This window comes from Acomys russatus, chromosome 7 (genome assembly GCF_903995435.1).
Source record: "Acomys russatus chromosome 7, mAcoRus1.1, whole genome shotgun sequence".
NCBI classification, from domain to species: domain Eukaryota; kingdom Metazoa; phylum Chordata; class Mammalia; order Rodentia; family Muridae; genus Acomys; species Acomys russatus.
In genome coordinates, this window is record NC_067143.1 from 52,247,730 (window position 1) to 52,271,167 (window position 23,438).

Here is a 23,438-nt window from a genome sequence, read left to right on the forward strand (position 1 = left end):
CATCTAGTGTGTTTGGCCCTCCATAGCTATCTCTGGGTTCTGGATCTATGGATTCAACCAACTTTGTATTTAAAAAAAAAAATACATGTAAACAGTGGTGCTGATTAAGAACAAGTAGAGCCTTTTGTCGTTCTTCCCCAAGCAGTGCAATGTACCAGCTGTTTCCTCACTTGTGTGCATAGCATTTACATTGTGTTTGGTGTTATAAATAAAACAGGGATGATGTAAAGCATGTTGGCGGGTGTGTAAAGATGTCTGCAAGTACCACACTATTTTACAAACAGGCTTGCACATCAGTGGATTATGGTATCCAAAGAGAAGTTGGAACCAGCCCACTGTGGGCTCTGGGAGAGACCTTGAACATCGCTCCTTTCTGCTACCTTGACAAAGACCGGGCGTGGTGGACTGGAAATGTATTAGTAATTATTAGAGTAGAGAAAATTAAGGGGCTGGGCTGTTGGCTCTTATGAAAGCACTTATCTTGTGAGTGTGAGGACCTGTGTTCAGATCAACAGAAACCTACATAAAACGCCAGGTGTGGGCTGGAGAGATGGCTTAGCCATTAAAGGCTAGGCTCACAACCAAAAACATAAAACGCCAGGTGTACCTGGTGGCCCACCTGTAATTCCAGCCTTCAGAGGCAAAGGCTGAAACAAGAGATCTCCAAAACAAGGTCGCTAGCAAAGCTAGCCATAATGGGCAGCTCTGGGTTCAACTGAGAGAGCCTGACTCAGTGAATAAGGCAGAAGAGCAGCGGAGGATGACGCCTAACAGCAACCTCAGGCCTGCGCGTGCACCCTTCCGCGTGCTTTCACAAAAGTGGGAGAACAGGCGTACACACACATACGCAGAACAGAAGATAAAATTTAAAGTCAACGCCCTTTTGTTTCTTTGTGTTTGACTCATTCGAATCTCTTAGTGACCCAGGTTGTGTACTACCATTGGCAGTAACTAGGGTACGGTCACTGAAGACCCTGGTTTCTCTCTGGCTTTCAGAGGCCCAACTTGCTGCTGTTTGGGTCCATCACCTCCATTCTGCAAAGCTTCACTTCTCCTTTTATTAGAAGAGATTAATTATGTACATCCCCTCTCTAGCCTCTGAAAGCACACGCACATGCGCGCACGCGCGCACACACGAAGAGAGAGAGAGAGAGACAGACAGACAGAGACAGACAGAGAGAGAAATGTAATATACAATAAGAACATGTGGGGCCTGTACTTTAGGTCATGGCTGAGCTCCCGTCTACTGCTCATATTTGCCACATTCTCTTCCAAGCAGCTATTGGACTCTACGCTCCCGGAGCCCAGCCCAGCCCAGCCCAGCCCAGCCCAGCCCAGCCCAGGCCAGTATCTGGCATAGCACTTGTTTTGGAACATCTCCTAAGTGGACTGGGAACTGAGTGGGTACATGAATAGTGATGCTATTTTTCTAACATCAAACTGACCATCATGGTCCCCTGTCCAAGGAAGTGGACAGCCATCCTCGGGTCCAGCAGGCCAGGCCAGTCATTGCTTTTAATGCGAGATGCTCTTTCAGGAGGAAGGACACTGACATGAAAAGTTACTTTAAATGTCCAAGTGTCAATCCTTGGTGATAGGAAAGCTTCAGGAAGGTTTTGGTTTGGTGTGTTTGTTTTGTTGTTGTTGTTGTTAATGAGGCCAGGTCTCACAATGTAGCCCTGGCTGGCCTGGAACTCGCAGAGGTCCTCTTGCCTCTGCCTCTTGGAAGCTGGGGTCAGCTGCAGGAAATCTTGAGAGTTCTTCCTTGGGGCTGGTATTTGTTCATTGTGTTATTTCATGTTTGGGTTTTCCGACAGGTCCAGACAATAAGAGGATGGCCAGGAATGTGTTGAAATATGAAAGGCTCTTGGCAGAGAATGCTCACCAGGCGGCAGCTGAGATGGTCGTTCAGAGGCCCAATGTGCCCCACCTGCAGACCAGGGACACCTACGAGGGGCTATGCCAGACCCTGGGCTCCCAGGTGGGATTCCTCAGGGAGAGAGAAAGGGGAGGAGGACTGGCTGGAGTTGGGATAAATTGAGGGTAAAACTGATGCCTTAACAACAATACAACTTACTGTACAACACAGAGGGGCTCCATCTTCTTTTTCTTTAAAGATTTATTTATTATGCATACAGTATGCATCAGATCACATTATAGATGGTTGTGAGCCACCATGTGGTTGCTGGGAGTTGAACTCAGGACCTCTAGAAGCGCAGTCAGTGCTCTTAACCGCTGAGCCATCTCTCCAGTCCTGGGGCTCCATCTTCTTGTATGAGTTTTTGATGCCATGGCTCCCAGGAGCCTTTACCCTTCTTTTCTTACATCGACTCTACTCTTTCCTTCCAGCCTACACACTACCAAATCCCTAGCCTCTACTGTTCCTACGAGACCAATTCTAGCCCCTACCTGCTGCTTCAGCCCGCCCGCAAAGAGGTCATCCACCTGCGACCCTTTGTAGCTCTCTACCATGACTTTGTCAGTGATGCCGAAGCTCAGAAAATCCGAGAGCTTGCAGAACCGTGGGTGAGCATCTCCAAATCCCCTTTGTGTTCTTGCGCGCCTGAAGAACAGATAGCTCGAATGGCAAGGCAATTTCTTAGCCCAGGAGTTGAAAATGCCAACCATTTCATAAGACCAGTCAGTCACTAGCGGGGAAAAGCTTGGCTGTACTCACCTCTAGTAGGAAAGGATTGAGATGAGGTACCAGGGGATTCGGATGCTCAGTTTGTCCTGGTAGTGTCTTCTTACAGATGTGAAATGCAGAGCTATAAACAGTCATTAAAATCCAGCCGATAGTGTGCTTGAGACCTGGGTGTATCATTGTACATCAAAGTGATCTCGGAAAACACAAAGGAGACTTCCCAAACTGTCAACTTTTCCTTATAACTAATAGAAGAAAAGAACGTGACAGTGACAAGGGGTGGCACACTAGTGCACATTTACAGACAGAGTACATCTGGATTGTCCGATTCAGCTTTCAGGACTCTGTTAAAAGAGGAAACGGGCCCAGAAAAGGGGACCTGGTTGAAGGTAAACTTGTAGCTACAGTCAGGACTGAGTCTAGAGTGTGCCAACTGCCACTCTGTTGCTCTCTCTATTAGTAGGCTCGGGCTAAGGGATGCTGGGTAGGAAGTGGCCCCTGAACCTTTTAGCACAGTACACATTTTTGTTGGGTTGGCTGAAGCTCCGCAGCAGACGGTCTTGATCTGGAACCCAGCCTGGCAGCGGAGCCTCTGCTGGGGACATTACCAGGCTCAGAGAAGAGGGGAGTAAGGCAGAAATGGCAACGGTGAGCTGGCTTTAAAGCTTCCATCTGGAAGTGCAAACATCACCTCCACCCACGTGACTGGTAAAAGCAAAGGCAGAGGCAGGAGGATCTCTGTGAATATGAAGCCAGCCTGGTCTGCATAGTGACTTCCTGGACAGCCAGGGCTACATAGTGAGACACCTGTCTCAAAGAGTTAAAGCAAGAAGACATCTCTAATCCTTCCCAGGGGGAAGGAAGGCATAGCAAGCGACAGAGCTAAGCTGGTGCCAGTGAGAAGGGATGTGCTAATGCCCCCACTAGGAAATGTGCCAAATATCCAGAAAACAGAATCCATCTCACCTCTACAATCCTGTGTACTTTCTTTAAAGGCATCCTAGTCATTTCGTGCAAGATTATTTCCAGCCAGACACCATGTCCTTTAGTGTGCTTTGTTATCTATCAACAGAGTACAGCCTGCCCAGACCCTTTGCTTTTACAAAGAGGTGAGGAGCTTTTCCTCTGTGTAAGGCAATGGTTCCCAACCTGAGTCTCAACCCCTTTGGGGGGAACAAAGATTCTCACAGGGGTCACATATCAGTTGTCCTGCATATCTGATATTTACATTACGATTGATAACAATAGCAAATTACAGTTATGAAGTAGCAATGGAAATAACTTCATGGTTGGGGCTCAGTGTTAAAGGGTCACAGTGCTAGGAAGGCTGAGAGCCACTGGTGCAAAGAAAAGATGGTGCTGTGACCAACTGTGCCCTGTGAGGTGATCTGAGGCGAGCCCTGGGGAGGAGAGGAGAGGAGTGGGTTTTCTTTCACTGAGAGTGAAGGCCAGGCTATTCTGGGAAGACAAAGCCACACACTTGTATGGGCCTGGTTGGAGGAGCCTGGTGGCTAATGTGCACAGGACAGGACAGAAGGTGACCATTGGGGATAGACAATGAGACGCCACTAGCAAAGGCCACATTACACAGCTTGGGCTTTATCCCATGGGCTGTGGAGGAGCTGGGGGCAAGTGGTAAACAGAAGGGGTGTGTGTGACTGGAGCTGTGGTTTTAAGGACAATTCTGAGAGCAGAAATGGGTGGGAGTGAGGACAGCAGTCCTCAGTTCATGCTGAAGGTCCTCCAGCCCAGGCTAGGTCTGTTCTGCTTTTTTGTTTGTTTGTTTTGTTCGTTTTAAGATGATTAGCTCTGATGTGGATGATAACAACTCATTGCCAGTGACATCAGCGACTCCAGGAGCCAGAAGTGGCATCAGGCCAGCAGCAGCCTTTTTCTTAGAACAGCTCTGTTGCCATGGTGATAGGGCAGGTGACCCATCGTGAGATGTTCACTGACTCCCTCACAGCAGGGTCATCTACTGGGCATGCACAGACCTTGCCACCCCCCCTTTCCCAACAACCTCTCCCTGGAGTTGTTGATGCCCCTCTGGCCTGTGATTATTCCAGGAATACGCGGAGGGCTTGTGGGAGGATGGTCCCCATGGTATCTGAGCTTCCATGGTAACTGATCTGCCTCCTCCTCCTCACTGTTCCCTCCTGAAGCCTCCTCCCATCACTTCCTTGCCCATCTACCCCTGCCCATTCTCCTCAAAAACTCAATGGAAACCATGGAGCCCCCCAACCCCCTTCCCTCCCCAGCACTAGCTGCAGGTCTGGCCTGCTTGCATCAATTTTCAGAGTGACTGTCCCTCTCAGGGCACTTTTATGGGGCCACATACACTAAGCCACCTCTTCTCTGAACTCAAAGTTTTTGTTGCCAGCTGCACAGCACTTAATTTTTATGTCAATTCTGCCATAGTGTATTGGCTGGTATCACTAGACTTTTTGTGGGTTAATGTCTTGTCTCCCCAACCCCTATTATGCTCACTGCTGCCAGAATATCGTGAACTTGTTGCATGCATGTATGTGGTGCTTGTATTTGTTTATATGTGCATGCCCATTTGCATGATGCCAGATTAAATTTGAAGATTTTCTTCATTAACTTCCCCAGCCTATGTTTTGAAGACAGCATCTCTCTTTGAGCTGGGAGTTCATCAATCTAGCTAAGCTGGCTAGCCAATGAGCTCCAAGGACCCATCTCCATAACCACTGAGATTACAGACTCACCTCCACACCTGGCTGTTTTTAAAAATAATTTATTTATTTTTATTTTATATGTCTTGGTGTTTTGCCTGCATGTACGTTTGTTTGTATGAGGGTGTCAGATTTTGGAATTACAGACAGTTAGTTGTGAGCTGCCATATGGTGCTGGGAATTGAACCTGGGTCCTTTGGTAGAACAGTCAGTGGCTCTTAACCGCTGAGCCATCTCTCCAGCCCTACACCTGGCTTTTTACATGAATGCTGGAGACCAAACTCGGATCCTCCTGCTTGCACACCAGGCCCGTTATCAACTGAGCTATCTCTCCAAGCCTTTATTGTTATACTTTGAGAACGGTTTTGCTGTGTTGCCTAAACTGCTCGAAAACTCCTGGGTTCAGAGAATCCTCCCATCTCAGCCTCCTGCGTGTTGGGCCTCCAGGCAAGTTTCACTGGGCCTCTCTCCCTCCTGTTCTCCTTCCCTCCCTCCCTCTCTCCCTCCCTCCCTCCCTCCTTTCTTCCTTCTCTTCTTTATGTCTGAAACACTCTGCCCTTGGTTTCTTTCAATCTGTATGAATGTGGGCATTCTGGGAAGGTTCTCGGTCCCTCAGAAGAAGGAGCAGGAGGCCTGTCTCTGTATATCCAAAGCAGCCCATGTCTGCCCATTACAACACCATCAGTCTATGGACAGGGACTTTGTCTGGTTTAATATACATACATACATACATACATACATACATACATACATACATACATACATATGTATATATAATGTCCGTCACAGTGCTTAACACCAAAATACAATAAATACTTGCTCTCAAAAATGAATGACTTATTGACAGAGCTCTGAAAGGACTTAGGTACAAAGTAATTCCCTAATGAGGTGGGGGGGTAGAATTTTTTTTTTTAAACATTGATTTTGCACTGGAATAACAAAAGAGGACATTTCTCTTTAAATCTCTCCTCTCCTGGTTTTAGAAAGAGCAGAGGCCCTGCCAGTCACCTGGGGACACCCTAGTATAGCAGAGCACCAGGCCAACCAGAGCTCTGAGGAGTGGCCTGGTCTGTGCCTGCAGACACAGGGGAAAGGAACAGGCTGTCTGGTTTAGCAGCAGGGAGGGCGGCCATGTTAGAGAGGGGGAGGGGCTCTGACCCCAAAGGGAAGGGCTTCGGTTGCCTGAGGTTCTGGAGGGGAAGGGTTTTGGCTGTAGACCACTTGTTTTACCTCTTCTCTCACTTCTCAGAGATAGGGGAGATTGGGGGAGCTGGGGGAGCTGGCTTCACACACGAGGCTGTCCTTTTAACCATTTCTGAGCATCTGCTCCCTGCCAGGCCAAGTCCTTACCCTCTACAGAGGCTCAATCAGATACCAGACAGAGGCAGACACAGCCTCAAGTGCTGCCCCTAGAACAGTGAGTTTGCAATAAGGATGCACTTAAAAAAAAAAAAAAAAAAAAAAAGAACATAAATGCTATACACAGATGTATCCAGAACAAACTAGAAACAGTTAAATTAGTGACTCAATCCTGCAGGTTTGTTTGTTTGTTTTCTCATAATACGGGCAGTTGCAGCTTAGCAGTGGTCCTCTGTAAGGAAGGGCTTTGGCTAGGATTCTTAAGAAGGAATAGGCCGCCCCTGAGTGCACCTTCGTTGTTGGAAGTGTTCATTTAATTTGACAAACATGAAGTGCTTGCCCTAGCTCAGGCCCCAGGCCTGACCCTGTGATAACAAACCGAGATAAGAAATTGGTAGGATGGGCTGGAGAGATGGCTCAGCGGTTAAGAGCACTGTCTGCTCTTCCAAAGGTCCTGAGTTCAATTCCCAGCAACCACATGGTGGCTCACAACCATCTATAAGGAGATCTGGTGCCTTCTTCTGGTGTGCAGGTGTACATATAAGCAGAACATTGTATATGTAATAAATAAATCTTTAAAAAAAAAAAAAAGAAAGAAAGAAAGAAAGAAAAGAAATTGGTAGGCTCTTCCACAACTCAGTCACGGCCCCAAAAAGGGATTCCGTGGTGCTCCCATTGTACTAGCTCTTTAAACACAAAGAACGTGTTGGTGCTGGCACCAAGTACCCTCCAATGAATAAGAAACTGGTGATTGTTACACTTCAGAGGGAGGTGTGTCTGTGGGCAGGACGGGCTGCCCCTTTTCATCAGAACCACCTGGTCTTTCTCTTGTGCTTCCTACCAGCTCCAGAGGTCAGTGGTGGCTTCCGGGGAAAAGCAGCTTCAAGTGGAGTACCGCATCAGCAAGAGGTAGGAAGAGCCTTGCGGTCAGCCATGTGGTCCTAGGGCTGAGGGTACAGCTGACTGCTAGGTCAGGTCAGCAACAACCTTTCTGGGACCACTAGGGAGCCTGTAGTTCACCCTGAAATCTGTTAGAAGAGAAGCTTCCAGGCTGCCACGCCAGTGCCTTTATCAAATTGCAGTATTATCTGGAGATTAACCGAGAGGTCACTAGGAGAAGGCTTGGCAAAACTCCTCCGCCTTAAAGCAGAAAACACGCATCCCATGCTTCTTTTCAGAGAATGCGTTCCCACACGCATCTGTAATTTGACTTTACAGACTCCATTCCCGCCTCCTGACTCCTACGCAAAGCATTCCTAGCACCATGCTGGCAAAAGACAGGAGCGGACTTCGTGGGCCTTCTGGCTTCTCTGAGAAGCAGGCTCCAACGTGGGCACCCAGTCCTATCATGCCCCCACCTTACCCTCACCCGTTTCTTTGTACAGTGAGCACAGGTCTGGGGAGAGAGCGAGAGGAGGAAGTCACAGCCACGTAAGAAAGCAGCATCACCGTCCTAGAGAAAGGCTAGACCACTAGGCATGTGTCCTTGTCCTCTGGGGGAAGGGGAGCCATGAGAGATGAGCTTTGGCTTAGGATTATTTGAGCTTAATTGATTTTGTCTGGCACATCTAGGGACTCTGTGCTCTACTTCTTGCTGTGAGCAAAAACCTAGCAAGAAGCCACTGAAGAGAAGGGGGGCTGGTTTTGGTGGCTGGTTTGAGTCATACAGTCCATGGTGGCAGGAGGACAGGGCGGCTGGTGGTTCCGTGGTGGCAGGAACGGGCAGTGGAGCCTCTTCTCCTTCTTCCATCTCTGTGGAGCAGATTCAGGGACTGGGGCTGGAAGCAGGTCCTGTCTATGATCCCCAAGGCCAACCCCCAGGTTCTAGAACCTCCATCATTACCTGGAGACCAAGTGTTCAAACCCATGCACCAGTGGGGAACATTTTCCATCCAAACCCTTTCCAGGGACATTTTACATTAAAAGTTGTTCTCTGAGCCTCGGAGTGTCTGTGTGTTGGTATGTGCACCGTGTGCTTGCCCACAGAAGGCGGGGGGGGTGGGGGTGCGGGGCGATTGCAGTTCCTAGAACTGGAGTTACAGACAGTTCTGTAGATGCTGGGAACTGAACCCAGGTCTTCTGAAAGAGCAGCAAGTGCTCTTAAGCCATCTCTCTAGCCTCTGTGCTTTTCTTCTCTGAAAGCAGTGGCTAATTTTGTCCTAGGTATCTTTGCAAATCCAAGAGCATGTAGTTTAATAATCTGAGTGTCATGTATATGCACGAAATTAACCCATCAGGGTGTCACTGCCTTTGCTTAGAGAACATGGCCTCTTTTGTCCAGGGGCCTCGATTCTCATCCCAAACTTCCTATTTTGTAAGAACCTCAAGAAGACATTCAGGAGTAAGGCCTGAACTGAGCTTTGCCTGTCCTGGTTTGTCCAGAGTTGAAGCAGAGTTGAGACTCCCCTGGGTATCATAGCAGTCAGCAACATGCCTTACAAGATAACTCCACAAGTGTTTCTCTCAGTCTTCTAAAATCCTGGAAGTAGATATAACCGTTGCTCCTATTTATAGAGGAGTACACCGCCTCTTAGAGAGGTTAAGTCCCTGACAGCATCATGCAGAGATGGGGAAATGTTGCTGCTGTAGTTTCTTCCCCTCCCATCCCTCCCTTCGGTTGGGCTATCAGTGTCTTGCTGTGTTCCCCAGGCTGCTTTTGAACTCCTGGACTCAAGCCACCTTCCCACCTCAGCTTCCCGAGTGCTGGGTGCACACCACCACACCCAGCAGTTGTCAGTTGTCACTTTAAGTCTTGGCTACTCCTCATGGCACTCTGCTTCCTCTGTGGGAGATGTCTTTATAGCACAGTGACATTAAGGATGAGGTTTTGTCATTTTCCTCTCTGAGTCACAAGCCTGGGATCTGTGAGCTTTCACCCGGCTCAGCTCAGCATCCCTTCAGAGAATGTGAGCTATGTGAATGAAATTGTAGACCAAGCTGGCCTGACACAAAGGATGAGTGGGTGGTTAGGCATTCACGGTTCCCTCTCTCCCTCCCTCTCTCTTTCCTCCCTCCCTCCTTCCCTCTGGCAAGTGACTTGATTCATTCATCCATCCACATGTCTATCCATCCATCCATTCACATCACGTAGTCATTTACAACATCAGATCACTGACGCTCCAATCCTTGCTGTGTTTTAGTGCCTGGCTGAAGGACACAGTTGACTCAATGCTGGTGACCCTTGAGCAGCGCATTGCTGCCCTCACAGGCCTTGACATCCAGCCTCCCTACGCAGAGCATCTCCAGGTGGTGAACTATGGGATCGGAGGGCACTATGAGCCCCACTTTGATCATGCTACGGTAATGGTGGGGTCGATGGCCAGTCCTCGGGGCAGGGGCCAGTGCATTCTTCTTCAGAGGCACAGGTCTGCTAGGGCTCTCAGAAAACACTCTCAGAAGTAAGGTCCTAGAACAGAGCCCTGGTTCTGCTGATTAGTGGATTCATTTGCTTATCTGCCACCACTTTCCTCTTCTCCAGAATTTTCCAGTGGGAGAAGAATATGGCCTGTAATAAAATCCTATCTCCTACTTCCCTAAAGGACTCTTCAGTGAGGACGGTCCTCAAATTCTTCGCCTTTCTTCATGATCTCAACTGCTCACCTGTACTCCCAGGAGCATTTATTTGTTTAGTATTCTTCATCTTTATTCTTCTCTCATATCTCTCATACATTACATGCCAACTGCAGTTTCTCTTCCCTCCATTTCTCCCAGCCCCCCCCCCACCAACCTCCCCTCTCCCTCAGACCCACTCCTCCTATGTTTCTCTTCAAAATATTTTTGAGGGTTAAAAGGATCTCCCTAAGAGGGGAGACATGATCAAATCATAGAAATATCACAATGAAACCTATGAATACAAATAATATGTTGATAATTTTGAAATGAGCAAGACACGTTAGATATACAGGTGACCAATAAGCACAGGAAAAGGTTCACAACACTGTGAAAAGAAAAAGTACCTCCCCACAAGTCATCTACCGCTCCAGCTTTATCAGACTCTAACAGTGCTTCATGAAGCAGTAGTCCAGTGGCTGCGGAGATGACTCAGGGTAAAGTGTTTGCCATGCAAGCATGAACCCCTGTGTCTGAACCCCTAGAATACACATTAAAAAGCAGTCAGGGCACAAAAGAACACACCTTAGCCCCAGCACTTTTAGGGCTGGATGGGAGGTGGAGACAGGCGAATGCCTGGAAGACTTTGTCCAGCTGCACATGCAGCAGGCGAACAGCAAGGAGCCCCTGTCTCAAACAAGGTGGGGAAGGAGGACCTACACCCAAGGCTGTCCTCTGACTCCCACATGTGTGCTCAGTCATGTGATGCCTATGATCAGGGACGTACACATCATACATGTACACATCACGCGCGCACACACACACAGAGACAGAGAGAGACAGAGAGAGACATAGAAAGAAATAGAGACAGAGACAGAGAGACAGAGAATGAGAGACAGAGAGAGACAAATTAAAGAAGGAAGCCAGGCAGAAAATATTGCGTATTTTATAATTCTGTTTACATAAATTTCTAGAAAAGACAATATGCAGATACAGAAAGTAGACAGCCAGATTTATGGGGACATGATTGATAATAAACCTTTATTAGCAGATGGAAAAAAAATTTTTTTTTTGGTTTTTCAATACAGGGTTTCTCTGTGTAGCCTTGGCTGCCCTGGACTCGCTTTGTAGACCAGGCTGGCCTCAAACTCACCGCGATCCACCTGACTCTGCCTCCCGAGTGCTGGGATTAAAGGCGTGCACCACCACGCCCAGCTGAGCAGATGAAAATTTCTAACACTAGATTGTGGTCAAGGTTGGGCAATTCATAAAATTTGCTAAAATTCAGCAAACAGTATTTACAGTGAGTGAGTTTTATGGTATGTAATTTATATTTCTGGTTGTCCCTTGATTAAAGAATGAGTGAGTGGCTTGGGCAATTTGGACCACCAATAGTATGATTTTATATATTTTTTATTTTATATTTCTATAATTACCTTTTACAATATATTATATATTTTCTTTGTTTTACAGAGAGCCCAAAGTGCAGAACCCCTTGTCTAGTTTTTTACTTGACAAATTATTTAACTTGTATAGAACTCACTCATGTGCAGACCCAAAATTAATGTCCAATTAAACAGTATGTTGAGTGCTCGCCAGCAATGATGGGTGCATACTCTACCTCGAGTAGCTTGGGGTTCTATGCTGTCCTTGACACCCCCGTTTTATCCCTTCCTATACTAATGGTAAGCCGTGGCTGTCACTCTGGTGTCATTTTTACACAAATTAACCATCTGTTCTGTTTCTGATGCAGTCGCCCAGCAGTCCCCTGTACAGGATGAAGTCTGGGAACCGAATTGCAACATTTATGATCTACGTGAGTCTCACTCTGGGAAAACTGGGGCTTCTTACTTAGTGGCCAGTTAAACTATTTTATTGTATAGGGCTTCAAATGGATTTTATATATTGGGTTTTTTTTTGGGGGGGGGTCGAGACAGGGTTTCTCTGTGTAGCTTTGGCTGTCCTGGACTAACTTTGTAGACCAGCCTGGCCTTAAACTCACAGCTATCCACCTGTCTCTGCATCCCAAGTGCTGGTATTAAAGGTGTGCACCACCACACCTGGCTTCATATATTGGTTTTATCTGGTACTGAACACAGACATCTCTAGGAGTTTTGTAAACTTCAGGACAGCATTGGGGGCGAGGCTAGGCATGGACATAAGGAGATATCAGACAGACTAATGAGAGTTTGCAGTGTGAAGATCTAAATATGACCTTGCCTAGGCTGTGGGTCAGGATGAAGAGAGGCAGGAGACCAGAGGACTTGAATAACACAGGAAGAGAATAAAGTTGTCTCCCACCTTAAGGTCCCAAAGCCTGGTTGGTACCGAAAAGCATAGGCCCATCAGTGAGCCTGAGGACTTGGAGGAGAAAGATAAGAGAAAGGAGCAGTTTGGACTCTGAGAGGGCAGAGTGATGAGATATAAAGTCAGTAAGTACCTCTGACATGCAGTGAAAAAACTTCTCCTGTCTCCTGTAGAGTCCACGCCCTTAAATAAAACAGTGATCAATTGGCCTCCTCTCTAGGTCCTTAGCCTAGTCCACGGGATGCAGTCCCAGCCCTTACCAACCTTATCATCATCCTTCAGACCATGAGGGTTTACTTTCTTCTCCACAAATCCGCCATAATCCCAATCCCCTGTCGCTTAAAGAGACTTTTAGAAGCATCACTTATCGTGGAGATTTATTAATGCATCTTGGTCTTTTGGCTAAGATCAAGTGTAGATGAGGCTTAGAGTCAGTGGAAGGGTAAACATGCCAAGTACAAGGCCTGGCTTCATGCTCTGTGGAAGAACAGACAGTCCCTCGGCATATCCTCTTCCCTGAGGGCTGGATCTGGCCTCCAGGGCCTAACCAGAAAAGGCACTCAGAGGCTGGTGTTCAGAGTCATCTCCATGTCAACGGTTCCAATGTGTCTCCCAGGGGCCCAGTTGCATACTTCCTGTAGTAAGAGAATGCCACCTAGAAAGTGTCATAGAGCTCTGTGCCTGTCACTGTGTCCTTCCAAGCAAGTATGGGAAAGAGTGTCATAAGGCCAGTCGGTGTCGTAGGGACCTAAGATAGGCCCAGTTACGTCCAAGGCTTGTTTCTTCATGCCAACAGAAATGCCAGAGACTTCTCCAGACAGTTGTTCAGGCTCACGGGAAGCACAAGCAACGTGAGAAGGAGGGAATGGTCTTTTAAGAAATGCAGAAAGGACTGAGGCGAAAGCTAACCAGTTAGTGATCTTTTGCTCAGACTGGACATAAGATCAGTCCAGACAGGACTGTAAACAGAAGGAACGCTTCTCTCATTTCCTAAAGACAGAAGCCAATTGGTGTTCTCACCGACCTTGAACATGGGCAGGCGAATGGGCGAGTCAAGGAACATGCAGAACCAGCAAGCCAGTTCCGTTTCCTCTAAGTCTGGGCATCCCAGTTCCTAGTTCTTGCTGTGTAACACAGGTGGTGGTGTTGGGGGAGGGGGGTTGACTGCGGTAGGGTTAAAGAGCATGGCCTTTATTGTGTTCCAGGCAGGAGGAGCAGGGCCAGCTCTCCTGTGTCGTGTGGGCAGGGCCAGCTCTCCTGTGTAGTGTGGACAGGGCCAGCTCTCCTGTGTCATGTGGGCAGGGCCAGCTCTCCTGTGTCGTGTGGGCAGGGCCAGCTCTCCTGTGTCGTGTGGGCAGGGCCAGCTCTCCTGTGTCGTGTGGGCAGGGCCAGCTCTCCTGTGTCGTGTGGGCAGGGCCAGCTCTCCTGCCTGGACAGCTCTCCTGTGTAGTGTGGGCAGGGCCAGCTCTCCTGTGTCGTGTGGGCAGGGCCAGCTCTCCTGTGTCGTGTGGGCAGGGCCAGCTCTCCTGTGTCGTGTGGGCAGGGCCAGCTCTCCTGTGTCGTGTGGGCAGGGCCAGCTCTCCTGTGTCGTGTGGGCAGGGGACAGCTCTCCTGTGTAGTGTGGGCAGGGCCAGCTCTCCTGTGTCATGTGGGCAGGGCCAGCTCTCCTGTGTCGTGTGGGCAGGGCCAGCTCTCCTGTGTCGTGTGGCCAGTGCAAATGCAGTATCAGAAACAATGTATTTATGCAAATGCTTTTCACCTGGCAATGAGATGTTGGCATTCTTCCCCAGGGACACAAATCAGAATGCAAAGATAGTCTTACATGTTAAGGAGCTCAGGGCAGCAGAGTTTAGAGTCACATTCAGAAATGACCTGTATGTTTGTAACCGTAGCATGTGAAGGGACTGGGCCCAGAGGGCATTGGCTCAGCTCCAATCCTGCCTCTGTCTGGGAAGAGTTACATGACCTTCATGAAATCTGAGACTTTATTTCCTCATCTGTAAACTGTGACTAATAATAACAGTCTTAACTCATAGGATTTTTGTCAGGACTAAGTGAGACAATATATTTGTGCAGGCTTAGTGTGATGCCTGCCGTAAACGCCAACTATTAGTCAGTGTGAACTGCGACTGTGTGTGTGTTCCTGGATGGTAAGATGGCAGGGGATGCTATTTCTTAATACTTTCATATGTTGAAAATGTTTGTATTGTTTCTCTGAAAATACAAAGATTTATATTAAGAAAATACTTCCAGAGCTGAAATTGTTCAGTTGGTAAAAATGTTTGCCTCACATAATATGAGGATCTTGTTTGATCTCCAGAATCTATGTAAAAATCTAGGCTTTGAGACTAGCTCTGGAGAGACAAGAGACAGGTAGAGCCATGTGGCTCAGGGGCCAGCTAGTCTAGGTCCTAGGCAAGTTCCAGGCCAGAGAGAGTCCTTGTCTCAAAATACAAGATGGACAGTGGCTGAGAATTGACACCTGAGGTTGACTTTTGGCCATATGCACGTGGGTGTGTACACACACACACAGAGGTATAGGGTATAACACCAAATTATTCCTCAGTGTCTTAGAGTTACTATTGCTGTGATAAAGTACCAGGACCAAAACACTTGGAGAAAAAAGTTTATTTGGTTTACCCTTCCATATCACAGGAACTCACACAAGGCAGGAACCCAGAGGCAGGAGCTGATGCAGAGGCCATGGAGGGGTGCTGCTTACTGCCTTGCTCCCCATGGCTTTCTCAGCCATGGTTCTCAGCCTGTTTTCTTTCTTTTCTTTTTTTTTATTTAAGATTAATTTATTTACTTATTATGTATATAGTGCTCTGCCTGCATGTACACCTGCAGGCCAGAAGAGGACATCAGATCACATTATAGATAGTTGTGAGCAATCATGTGGTTTCTGGGAATTGAACTCAGGACCTCTGGAAGAGCAGTCAGTGCCCTTAACCTCTGAGCTATCTCTCCAGCCCCTCTCAGCCTTCTTTCTAATAGTACCCAGGACCACTAGCTCAGAGATAGCTCCTCTCACCATGGGCTGGGCTCTCCTCCATCAATCACTAATTAAGAAAATGACCTTGTCTATAGCCCCATCTGATAGAAGCATTTTCTTAATTGAGGCTGCCTCCTCTCTCAGGACTTTAGCTTGTATCAAATTGACATAAAACTAGTCAGCACACTCAGCTTAGGTAACCGGGAAGGAATCTGAGTGACCTGAGGACCTTAGTGGGGCAAATGAACAGTTCCTATGATGCCCACTCTTTCCTAATTTAGATCCTTAGAGAGAAATAGATTCAATCAAAAATACTTGAGGTGCAGGCGAGGTGTCGCAGCAGTTAAGAGTGGGCACTGCTCTCGCAGAGAACCAGGGTTCTGTTCTCACAGCCACATCAGATACCGCACAACTGCCCATGGCTCCAGCTTTACTGAACTCCAAGGGCACCTGCACACATACACATACACACGCATACATAAATTGTTTTACTATGTATGAATATTTTGCCTGCATATACATTTGTGTGCCACATGCATGCCTGGTACCCAAGGAGGCCAGAAGAGGATTTTGGATCCTTTGGAACTGGAGTTACAGGTGATGGTGAGATGCCATGAGGGTTCTGGGAACCAAACCTAGTCCTCAAGAGGAACAAATGCTCTTAACCACTGAGCTAGCTCTCCTACCCCTACATGTAATTTTTAAAAGAGTAAATGTATTTAAAATGTTTCAGTCTACTTATTATAGCCCATCATCAAGATGGTAGCCAGAAGAAAAAAAAAGTGGGGGGGGGCGGGATTCTAAAATCTCATCTTGTGGTGAGAAGCCCCAGGGGCCCCTTTCATACAGTCTGTGTAGAAATGACCTCTAAGTCCATGAGCACATGACACTGAAGGACTGTCAGCAGCTATCTTAACTCTGTCTTCTTCGTCTTGCATGATAGCTGAGCTCAGTAGAGGCTGGTGGAGCCACGGCCTTCATCTACGGCAACTTTAGCGTGCCTGTGGTTAAGGTAAGTGGGGCCTGGCCCTAAAGATGGGGCTGTGACAGTGTGTAGTGGTGTAGAACTCACCGCCCCCCTTCCAGCTGACGCCTGGGGAGATGGATGAAAAGAAATCTTTCCTGAATCCCAAAGACAGCCTCCAATTCCTATCTATCACTTCAGCATGTCCTTGTGGTCTCGTTTGCTGTCTCATTTTTATATCTGTTCTAAGTAGGTGATGGCATGGCTGTCTTCCTTGTCACTGTGTGTTCCTTGGAGATTAGAACTCTGAGTCCCCTTTGAGTTTTTCACAGTAACTAGCTCTCCCACAGAGCTAAGGCCCTGAGACTCAGAGCAAGGCCCAGAACTCTGCCCCTAGAGCTCAGAGAATAACAGCCGTGACAACACACTGCAGTGACAGATGTGGCTCTCCAGAGAGCTGGTACCAAGAGGGCCGGTTCATGGGTGACCATTTGATCATGGGATCAAATGTGCTCTTAGTAACCAGGGAAGGAAATAAAGTAAGAGTGTCTCTAGCACAGAGACAGGGCCTGGTGCATCCTGAGCACCCAGTAAGCAGCTGATGAGCACCCAGAGCCTGGTGCATCCTGAGCACCCAGTAAGCGGCTGATGAGTGGCCCAGGGCCTGGGCTGGTCCAATGCTCCTTCCTTGCCACAAGCGCTGCTTGTCTAATGGCCATGGTGGAAGGGGGTCTTAGGGAGTGAATGAGAACCCAGTGCATGGAGGAGAACACAGTCTACGGGATCTGAGCACAGAGACTTGATCTCAAGGCCCTAAAGGATGGAGGACTGTGTGCACTCGCTTCCAGCCGTGTATGTGGGATATCTTCTTCCACCCTGTGGGTCTTGACCCTATGAGCCTGTGTTTACACAGCTCCCAGAACTTTCTGCATTGTCCTATGCTGCATATGTCCTTTCATATCTATTTCTTTTGTGCTCCTCAAGAGCAGAGCTGGGTGTGGCTTGCCTCCACATGCCCAGGCCTAGAGCAGAGCAGGCCAGGAGGCGGTGACCCTCAGCTGAGTGGCAACTTTCACCCTCCTGTGTCTTTCAATGCCTGCTTGCTCCAAACTGCACGGAGGCAAAAGAGTGTCCTTACCTAATGGCGTAAATTCAGTGTCCTTATTCACACGCCTACCAAAAGTCCGGGATTCTGGCCTGATTTCCCTGCCTGCCTGGGGCTGGGCCCTCTGTTTTCAGAACGCAGCTCTGTTTTGGTGGAACCTGCACAGGAGTGGAGAGGGGGATGGCGACACACTTCATGCTGGCTGTCCCGTCCTGGTGGGAGATAAGTGGGGTAAGGCCTGTGGGTGAGAGAATGGGATGGGGGGGGCATAGAAGAGTGAGATGGGAGTGGGTGGAGATGGGCAAAGCCGCCCTTCTGACGGCTTTGTGGCACTGCCGAGAACCAGTGACAAGAATAGATTATCAGGTGCCCCAGCAGACTGGGGCCTATGAAGAGCAGGGGGCCTGGGCCAAAGCAAGTGTCAGCAAAGGTTAATGGGCCTGACCTGCTGCCCCCATTTATGCCCCAAGGTTAGACAAGAAGCAGAAAGGCAGGGGCTGGGTGGGCCTGCCCATGGCAGATGGATGTGTTCATGGGCCTGTGTGTCTAAGAGCACCTCTCTCGGAAGCTAGAAAGGCAAGTAGAAATGACACTCATGTTGACAGGGACACCAGGAGCAGCACACTCTTTCTCACCTGTTACCCAGCAATGGCTTCAATTTCAGGGAAAGACCTGAGTGTCACACTTGGGAAAACCAGTACTCTCCATTAGCAAGATCTGCTGGGACGGACTTGCTATGCTTCAAGTAGCAGATTGTGTACAGTTGGGCTGAGACTAGAGTAAGCAAAGGAACAGTAGGCTTCTAGGCTGCGCCCCCATTCTGTGAGCCAGTGCAGAGCCCGGTGGCCATCTCCCTGCTGAGCCTCCTCCCCCTCCCTGCTCTCCTCCAGTGGCCAACAAGTGGATACACGAGTATGGACAGGAATTCCGAAGACCCTGTGGCACCAGCCCCGAAGACTGAAGCCCTGGCAGATGGCAGTTTGTCAGAGAAGCCAGGAGCCGAAGCCAGGGGCAGAGGGGGAACGCAGATTCCCGAGGGATGCCCTCACGGAGTCGAGAAAAGGTCTTTACCAGGAACTTGCCAGAATTTGCATTTGTTTCTACTCCAGCTGGGAGACTTAGAACGGATAATACAAGAGAGGCCTAACAGGTTTCTGGGGCTCAGACACTCTTGGGGCTAAAAAGGATGAGCTCAGTATAGAACACTACTTTAGCATGTGCAAATGTCTGGGTTCTGTTCACTGGCACTGAACACACACATACACACATACAACCATACATACACACTTGCCCAACACCTACACACATATACATAACACATTCACACAAGCACACACATACACACATACATGCATACACATATACTCAAACATACATACATACACATATGCCCATATATACACACAAATTTGCTAACAACGTATTGGCTGACTCCTGCTGCTGCTCCAGCCAGAGAGCCTGACTCAGAGGTCTCCATCCCATCACCAGTGGGTATATCATGTGATGCCTTTTTTTTTTTTAAGTGAAAAGCAATTTTGTTCTCTTTTTTTATAACAGTTTTTGTTGTCATTAAAACGTTTTTGAAAATCACCTCTTGTAACAGAGAATAGTTTTCCATGATGTTGAGTGAGAAAAATCAAAGTAGTGCTACTCCTGTGGCCCAGCCCTGACTCCCCACTTCTGTCCCCCTCTGCTGGACCTGCTGACATTGTTCCTCTCTCAGGCTGCCCCCATTTATTGCCCCTCCACATCCTCAGAGGAGCTTGCCTTGTCCTACATGAGGTCCTTTTAGAGGACCCTTCCCCTGACCACCTCCTGCCGGCCTCTTTGTTGTATTCACCACAGCATTTCCTTGCCAATGCTCCTGTGAGTTGAGCAGACTTTGTTCCCTTTTAGTCTGGGCCACTTGCTCTCCTCGGCCCCTGTTCTCTGTCGATGATGCTGCATCTCGCTGCATCTCCACACTTGCCAGGGTGCTTCCTTGGCCTCTCAGAATCCCCAAAGGGGCTGGTTTGAAATGGGCAGCCACCTTTGTAGGGGAAGGCTGGCACTCCTTCCTGCAGACGGCCAGGTGTGCAGCAATGATGGGGCAGAGTGTTTGAGTGTCTGTGCCAAGAGATTATTGATGATGCCTGGCTTGGGCTCCTCACTGGGGACATGTGTGTGCTTTGCGCCAAAGAAGCCACCAAAGAAAGGACTGGGCAGTTAGACTCTCTTTCTCACATCTACCCCCTTCCTTCCCCACCATTTGTTCTGCTGACCTAACTCCCCATGCTCGGCTTCCTAGAAGCAGGCATGACACTGCAGTAGCTGAGGGCTCACATCTTAAGACTCAGCCATGAGGCAGAGAGAAACTTGGAATGGCCCAAGTCTTGTGAAACCTCAAGTCAGCCCTCAGTGATATACCTCCTTCTACAAGGCCACGCCTCCTGATCCTTCTCAGACAGCTCCACCAACTGGGAACCAAGTATTCAAACATATGAGTCTGTGGGGACCATTCTCATCCAAACCACCACCAGGCCTGTCTTCTGCACACTCATCCCTGCCCTTCTCTCTGGTGTGGCTCAGGGTAGTCAAGTGTATGCTGGGCTGGGAATTGCAGCCTGATCCAGGGTTTGCTGCTGCAAAGCCTTGGGCAAATCACTTCCAGGCCAGAGCTGCCCTCTCACCTGCAGAAGTCACTGCCAACCTGCCTGCCTTTCTGTTCCTCAGAGGCGTGGGGCCTCCTGGGGTTTGAATGGTATCTGTTGTCCTACACTTAGATCCTTCAGTCCTCAGAAGGGGGCATCTCCATTGGCCATCAGGAAAACCCTTTCTCACCTTCAGTTAATGGCTCAGGTAACTGGCTGGTCTCAGGCTTCAATGCTCTGCCTGGCCACAAGCTGGGGTTTTCTAGCAAACTATGGGGAGATGAAGCCAGCTTGAGGAATATGGGTGCCTCACGAGTTGACCTAATGTGCTGAGTCCTGGGCCCAGGGCACAGTGTATTAGATTCCGGTTGCTGATGCAGCAGGCGGCTAGACAAGACTACAAATACGTGTTCTTACAGGAGGGAGGAGATGCCCCGGGCCTCCGATGCCGCCATCTTAGACATTTTTATTTTTGTCTTTTTGAGTCAGGGTTTCTCTGTATAGTCCTGGATGTTCTGGAACTCACTATGTAAATCAGGATGGCTTCAACTCACAGCAATCCACCTGCCTCTGCCTCCATGAGTGCTGGGATTAAAGGCGTGCACCACCACCACCTGGCCATCTTAGTCTCTTAATGCTTTATTTTTAATTTATTTTTATTTATATATTATGTATTTATTTATGCTAGTATGTGCACATGCATGTGGGTGACTGCAGAAGCCATGAAAGGGTGTCATATCCATTGGAGCTGGATTTGCAGGCAGTTATGAGCACCATGGTGTGAATGCTAGAAACTGAAGCCAGGTTCTGTGGAAGCGCATTAAGTGCTCTTAGCCACAGGGGCATCTCTCCAGCCCTGTGTCTTCCTTTTTAATGTCTGTAGCTCTTACTCTGAACTCCCAGTTGTCAGCAGGCTTCTCAAGCCAACATTATGGTTTCCTGGCTTCTCTTTCTGAATGCAGTTAGCTTGTCCTGTTGATTCCATCTCCAAAAAAAAACCCTGACACAATTCATTTTTCACATCACTGTGACCCTGTTCAACTTGGTACATCCTTTTTACTTGGACCACAGATGCCTGTTTTTTTTTCTTTTGAGATTATCATATAATTACATTCCTCCTTCCAAACTGTTTGCTCTTTCAAAATCATGGCCTATTTTTCATTAATTGTTGTATATGCATAATGTGTATATATATATGTATTTAAATATAACCTGTTCAGTCTATATAATGCTACTCATGTGTGTTTTCAGGGCTGAGCTTTTGGTAATGGATAACCAATTGGTGTGCTCCTCTCTGGGGAAGGGACTGTTTCTCCCACTCAGCATTCCTTAGTTGTCTGTGGTTCTTTGTGTAGGGATGAGGCCTCGTGGTCGTTCCCCACATCCACTTTAGCTTGTCTTATTTCTGTCATTCTTGTTCAGCTAACGGTTAGGCAGTCATAATGGTGACACTTTATAGGTGTAGCTTCTGATGTTACTAGCAGATACAATGTCACAGCAAACTTCTACTTCCTGCAATGTTCCTTGAGCCCTTTTGTGCAAGAGTTATATTGTAGCTATAGCCCTTGGGACTGGGCTCCACAGCTCTGCATTTTGATTGGTCTCTGTCTATCTGTGGGTATAAGGGTAACTGCTCAGAGTGTAGTTGGAGATGCTGCTGTTTTAGTAAAGTGGTGGCGGGAGAGTCTCCATGACTCCCTAGCCCTGGGTAGCTGGCTACACTCCCAGTTCTGGGCATGATTTTCATCTTATTGAGTGGGTCTTAAGTCCATTTTGAGAGCTTTTGGATACCACCAGGGTCTGTGTCACTACTGCACCCTTAGGGTTATAGTGCAGGGCTGGTTGCTGCGGTTCAGAGGCCTCAGAGCTGGCTAGGACTGTTGGTTGCCTTCCTCCTTTGGACACCTTCTGGCCATGAAAGCTAGACGTCAGAGAGGGGGCATTCAGGTCACTTCCCACTCAGGGTTCTCTGGGCCTTGGTTCTGAAGTACATGGTGTCTTCAGCAATATGGACTTGCCTTTAACTCTGTGGGGTCGGGGCAACCAAAGGCAACAGCGATTGCCTGCACGTTCTGTCTGTCTAGAGCCTGGTGTTGGGGTTTGTTAGGTAGTCTCTGGCTCTTGGAGGGACCGTCAGGCTGGAAGAGTTCATTTACACTATCTATGTAGTTCATATACAGCCTTAGGTTTAGGTATATTTGTATTAGTTGGGCTCCTGTTGCTGTGATAAACTACCACAACCAAAGCAACTTGGGGAGGAAAGGGTTTATCATGGAAGGAAGTCAGGACAAGAACCAAAATAGGGCAGGAGTCTGAAGGAGCTGATGCAGAGGTTATGGAAGGGTGCTGCTTGCTGGCTTGCTCACCATGGCTTGCTCAGCCTGCTTTTTTGTTTGTTTGTTTTTTTGTTTTTTGTTTTTCGAGACAGCCTGCTTTCTTATGGAACCCAGGAGCACCAGGGGCGACACTACCCACAATGGGCTGGGCCCTCTCCCATCAATCACTGATTAAGAAAACGTCCTACATCCAGATGTTATGGAGGATGTTTTACAGCATTTTCTCAACTGAATCCCCTCCTTTCAGATAACTCTAGCTTGAGTCCAGTTGACATAAAAGTAGTCACCTTGGAATTACACGTTTTTTGTTGCTTGTTTGTTTGTTTTATAAATGGTTGTAACAGCATGGGCTGATGTTTTGTATTTGATTGTTAGTTATTTTGCTTCCCGAGGTCTGCTTGCTGTCTCTTAGGCGTGAACCCCAAGTATTACTGTGTAACCTTGCCTTCCTGTTTGATCAACAAAAGGCCTGGGCAGGGCAGAAGTGAGGGGTAGAGCTAAGGTCGAAGGCTAGGAGGACAGAAGGATCATGGGAGGAGACAGGTATCGGAGGAGCAAGAAGGGGCAAAGCTGCCACTGGATAAAGAACCACATGGGCTGGAGGAGGAACTCTCAGGCCGGAGAGAAGCAGCCCAGATGGAAAGTATGTTGGGATTATGGGTGGGAAGCAGCCCAGATAGAAACGATTGAAGCAGACGGGATGGAATGGGGGCTGGAAGATAACGAGATAGCTTATGGGGTAATATCAGCCCAGCCCCAGGTAAAATAAGGCTTATTCTAAAATCTACCAGGAGTCTGTGTCTTTTGATTATAATAGCAGATCAAAAGGCGGAGTAAGAAACCAGCTGACAGGGAT

At 48.2% G+C, this 23,438-nt stretch overlaps 1 protein-coding gene across 1 annotated transcript in view; it reads left to right on the forward strand.

Moving 5' to 3' along the window:
* P4ha3 (prolyl 4-hydroxylase subunit alpha 3) overlaps positions 1-18,577 on the forward strand; it is a 35,994-nt gene extending 17,417 nt beyond the window's left edge. The window contains exons 6-13 of the mRNA XM_051149038.1: positions 1,818-1,981; positions 2,350-2,526; positions 7,541-7,605; positions 9,837-9,996; positions 11,999-12,061; positions 16,491-16,559; positions 17,751-17,847; positions 18,507-18,577. Of these exons, the coding sequence (XP_051004995.1) occupies positions 1,818-1,981; positions 2,350-2,526; positions 7,541-7,605; positions 9,837-9,996; positions 11,999-12,061; positions 16,491-16,559; positions 17,751-17,847; positions 18,507-18,577 (866 nt within the window). The remainder of the gene's footprint in view (positions 1-1,817; positions 1,982-2,349; positions 2,527-7,540; positions 7,606-9,836; positions 9,997-11,998; positions 12,062-16,490; positions 16,560-17,750; positions 17,848-18,506) is intronic.
* The last annotated feature ends 4,861 nt before the right edge of the window (positions 18,578-23,438 follow it).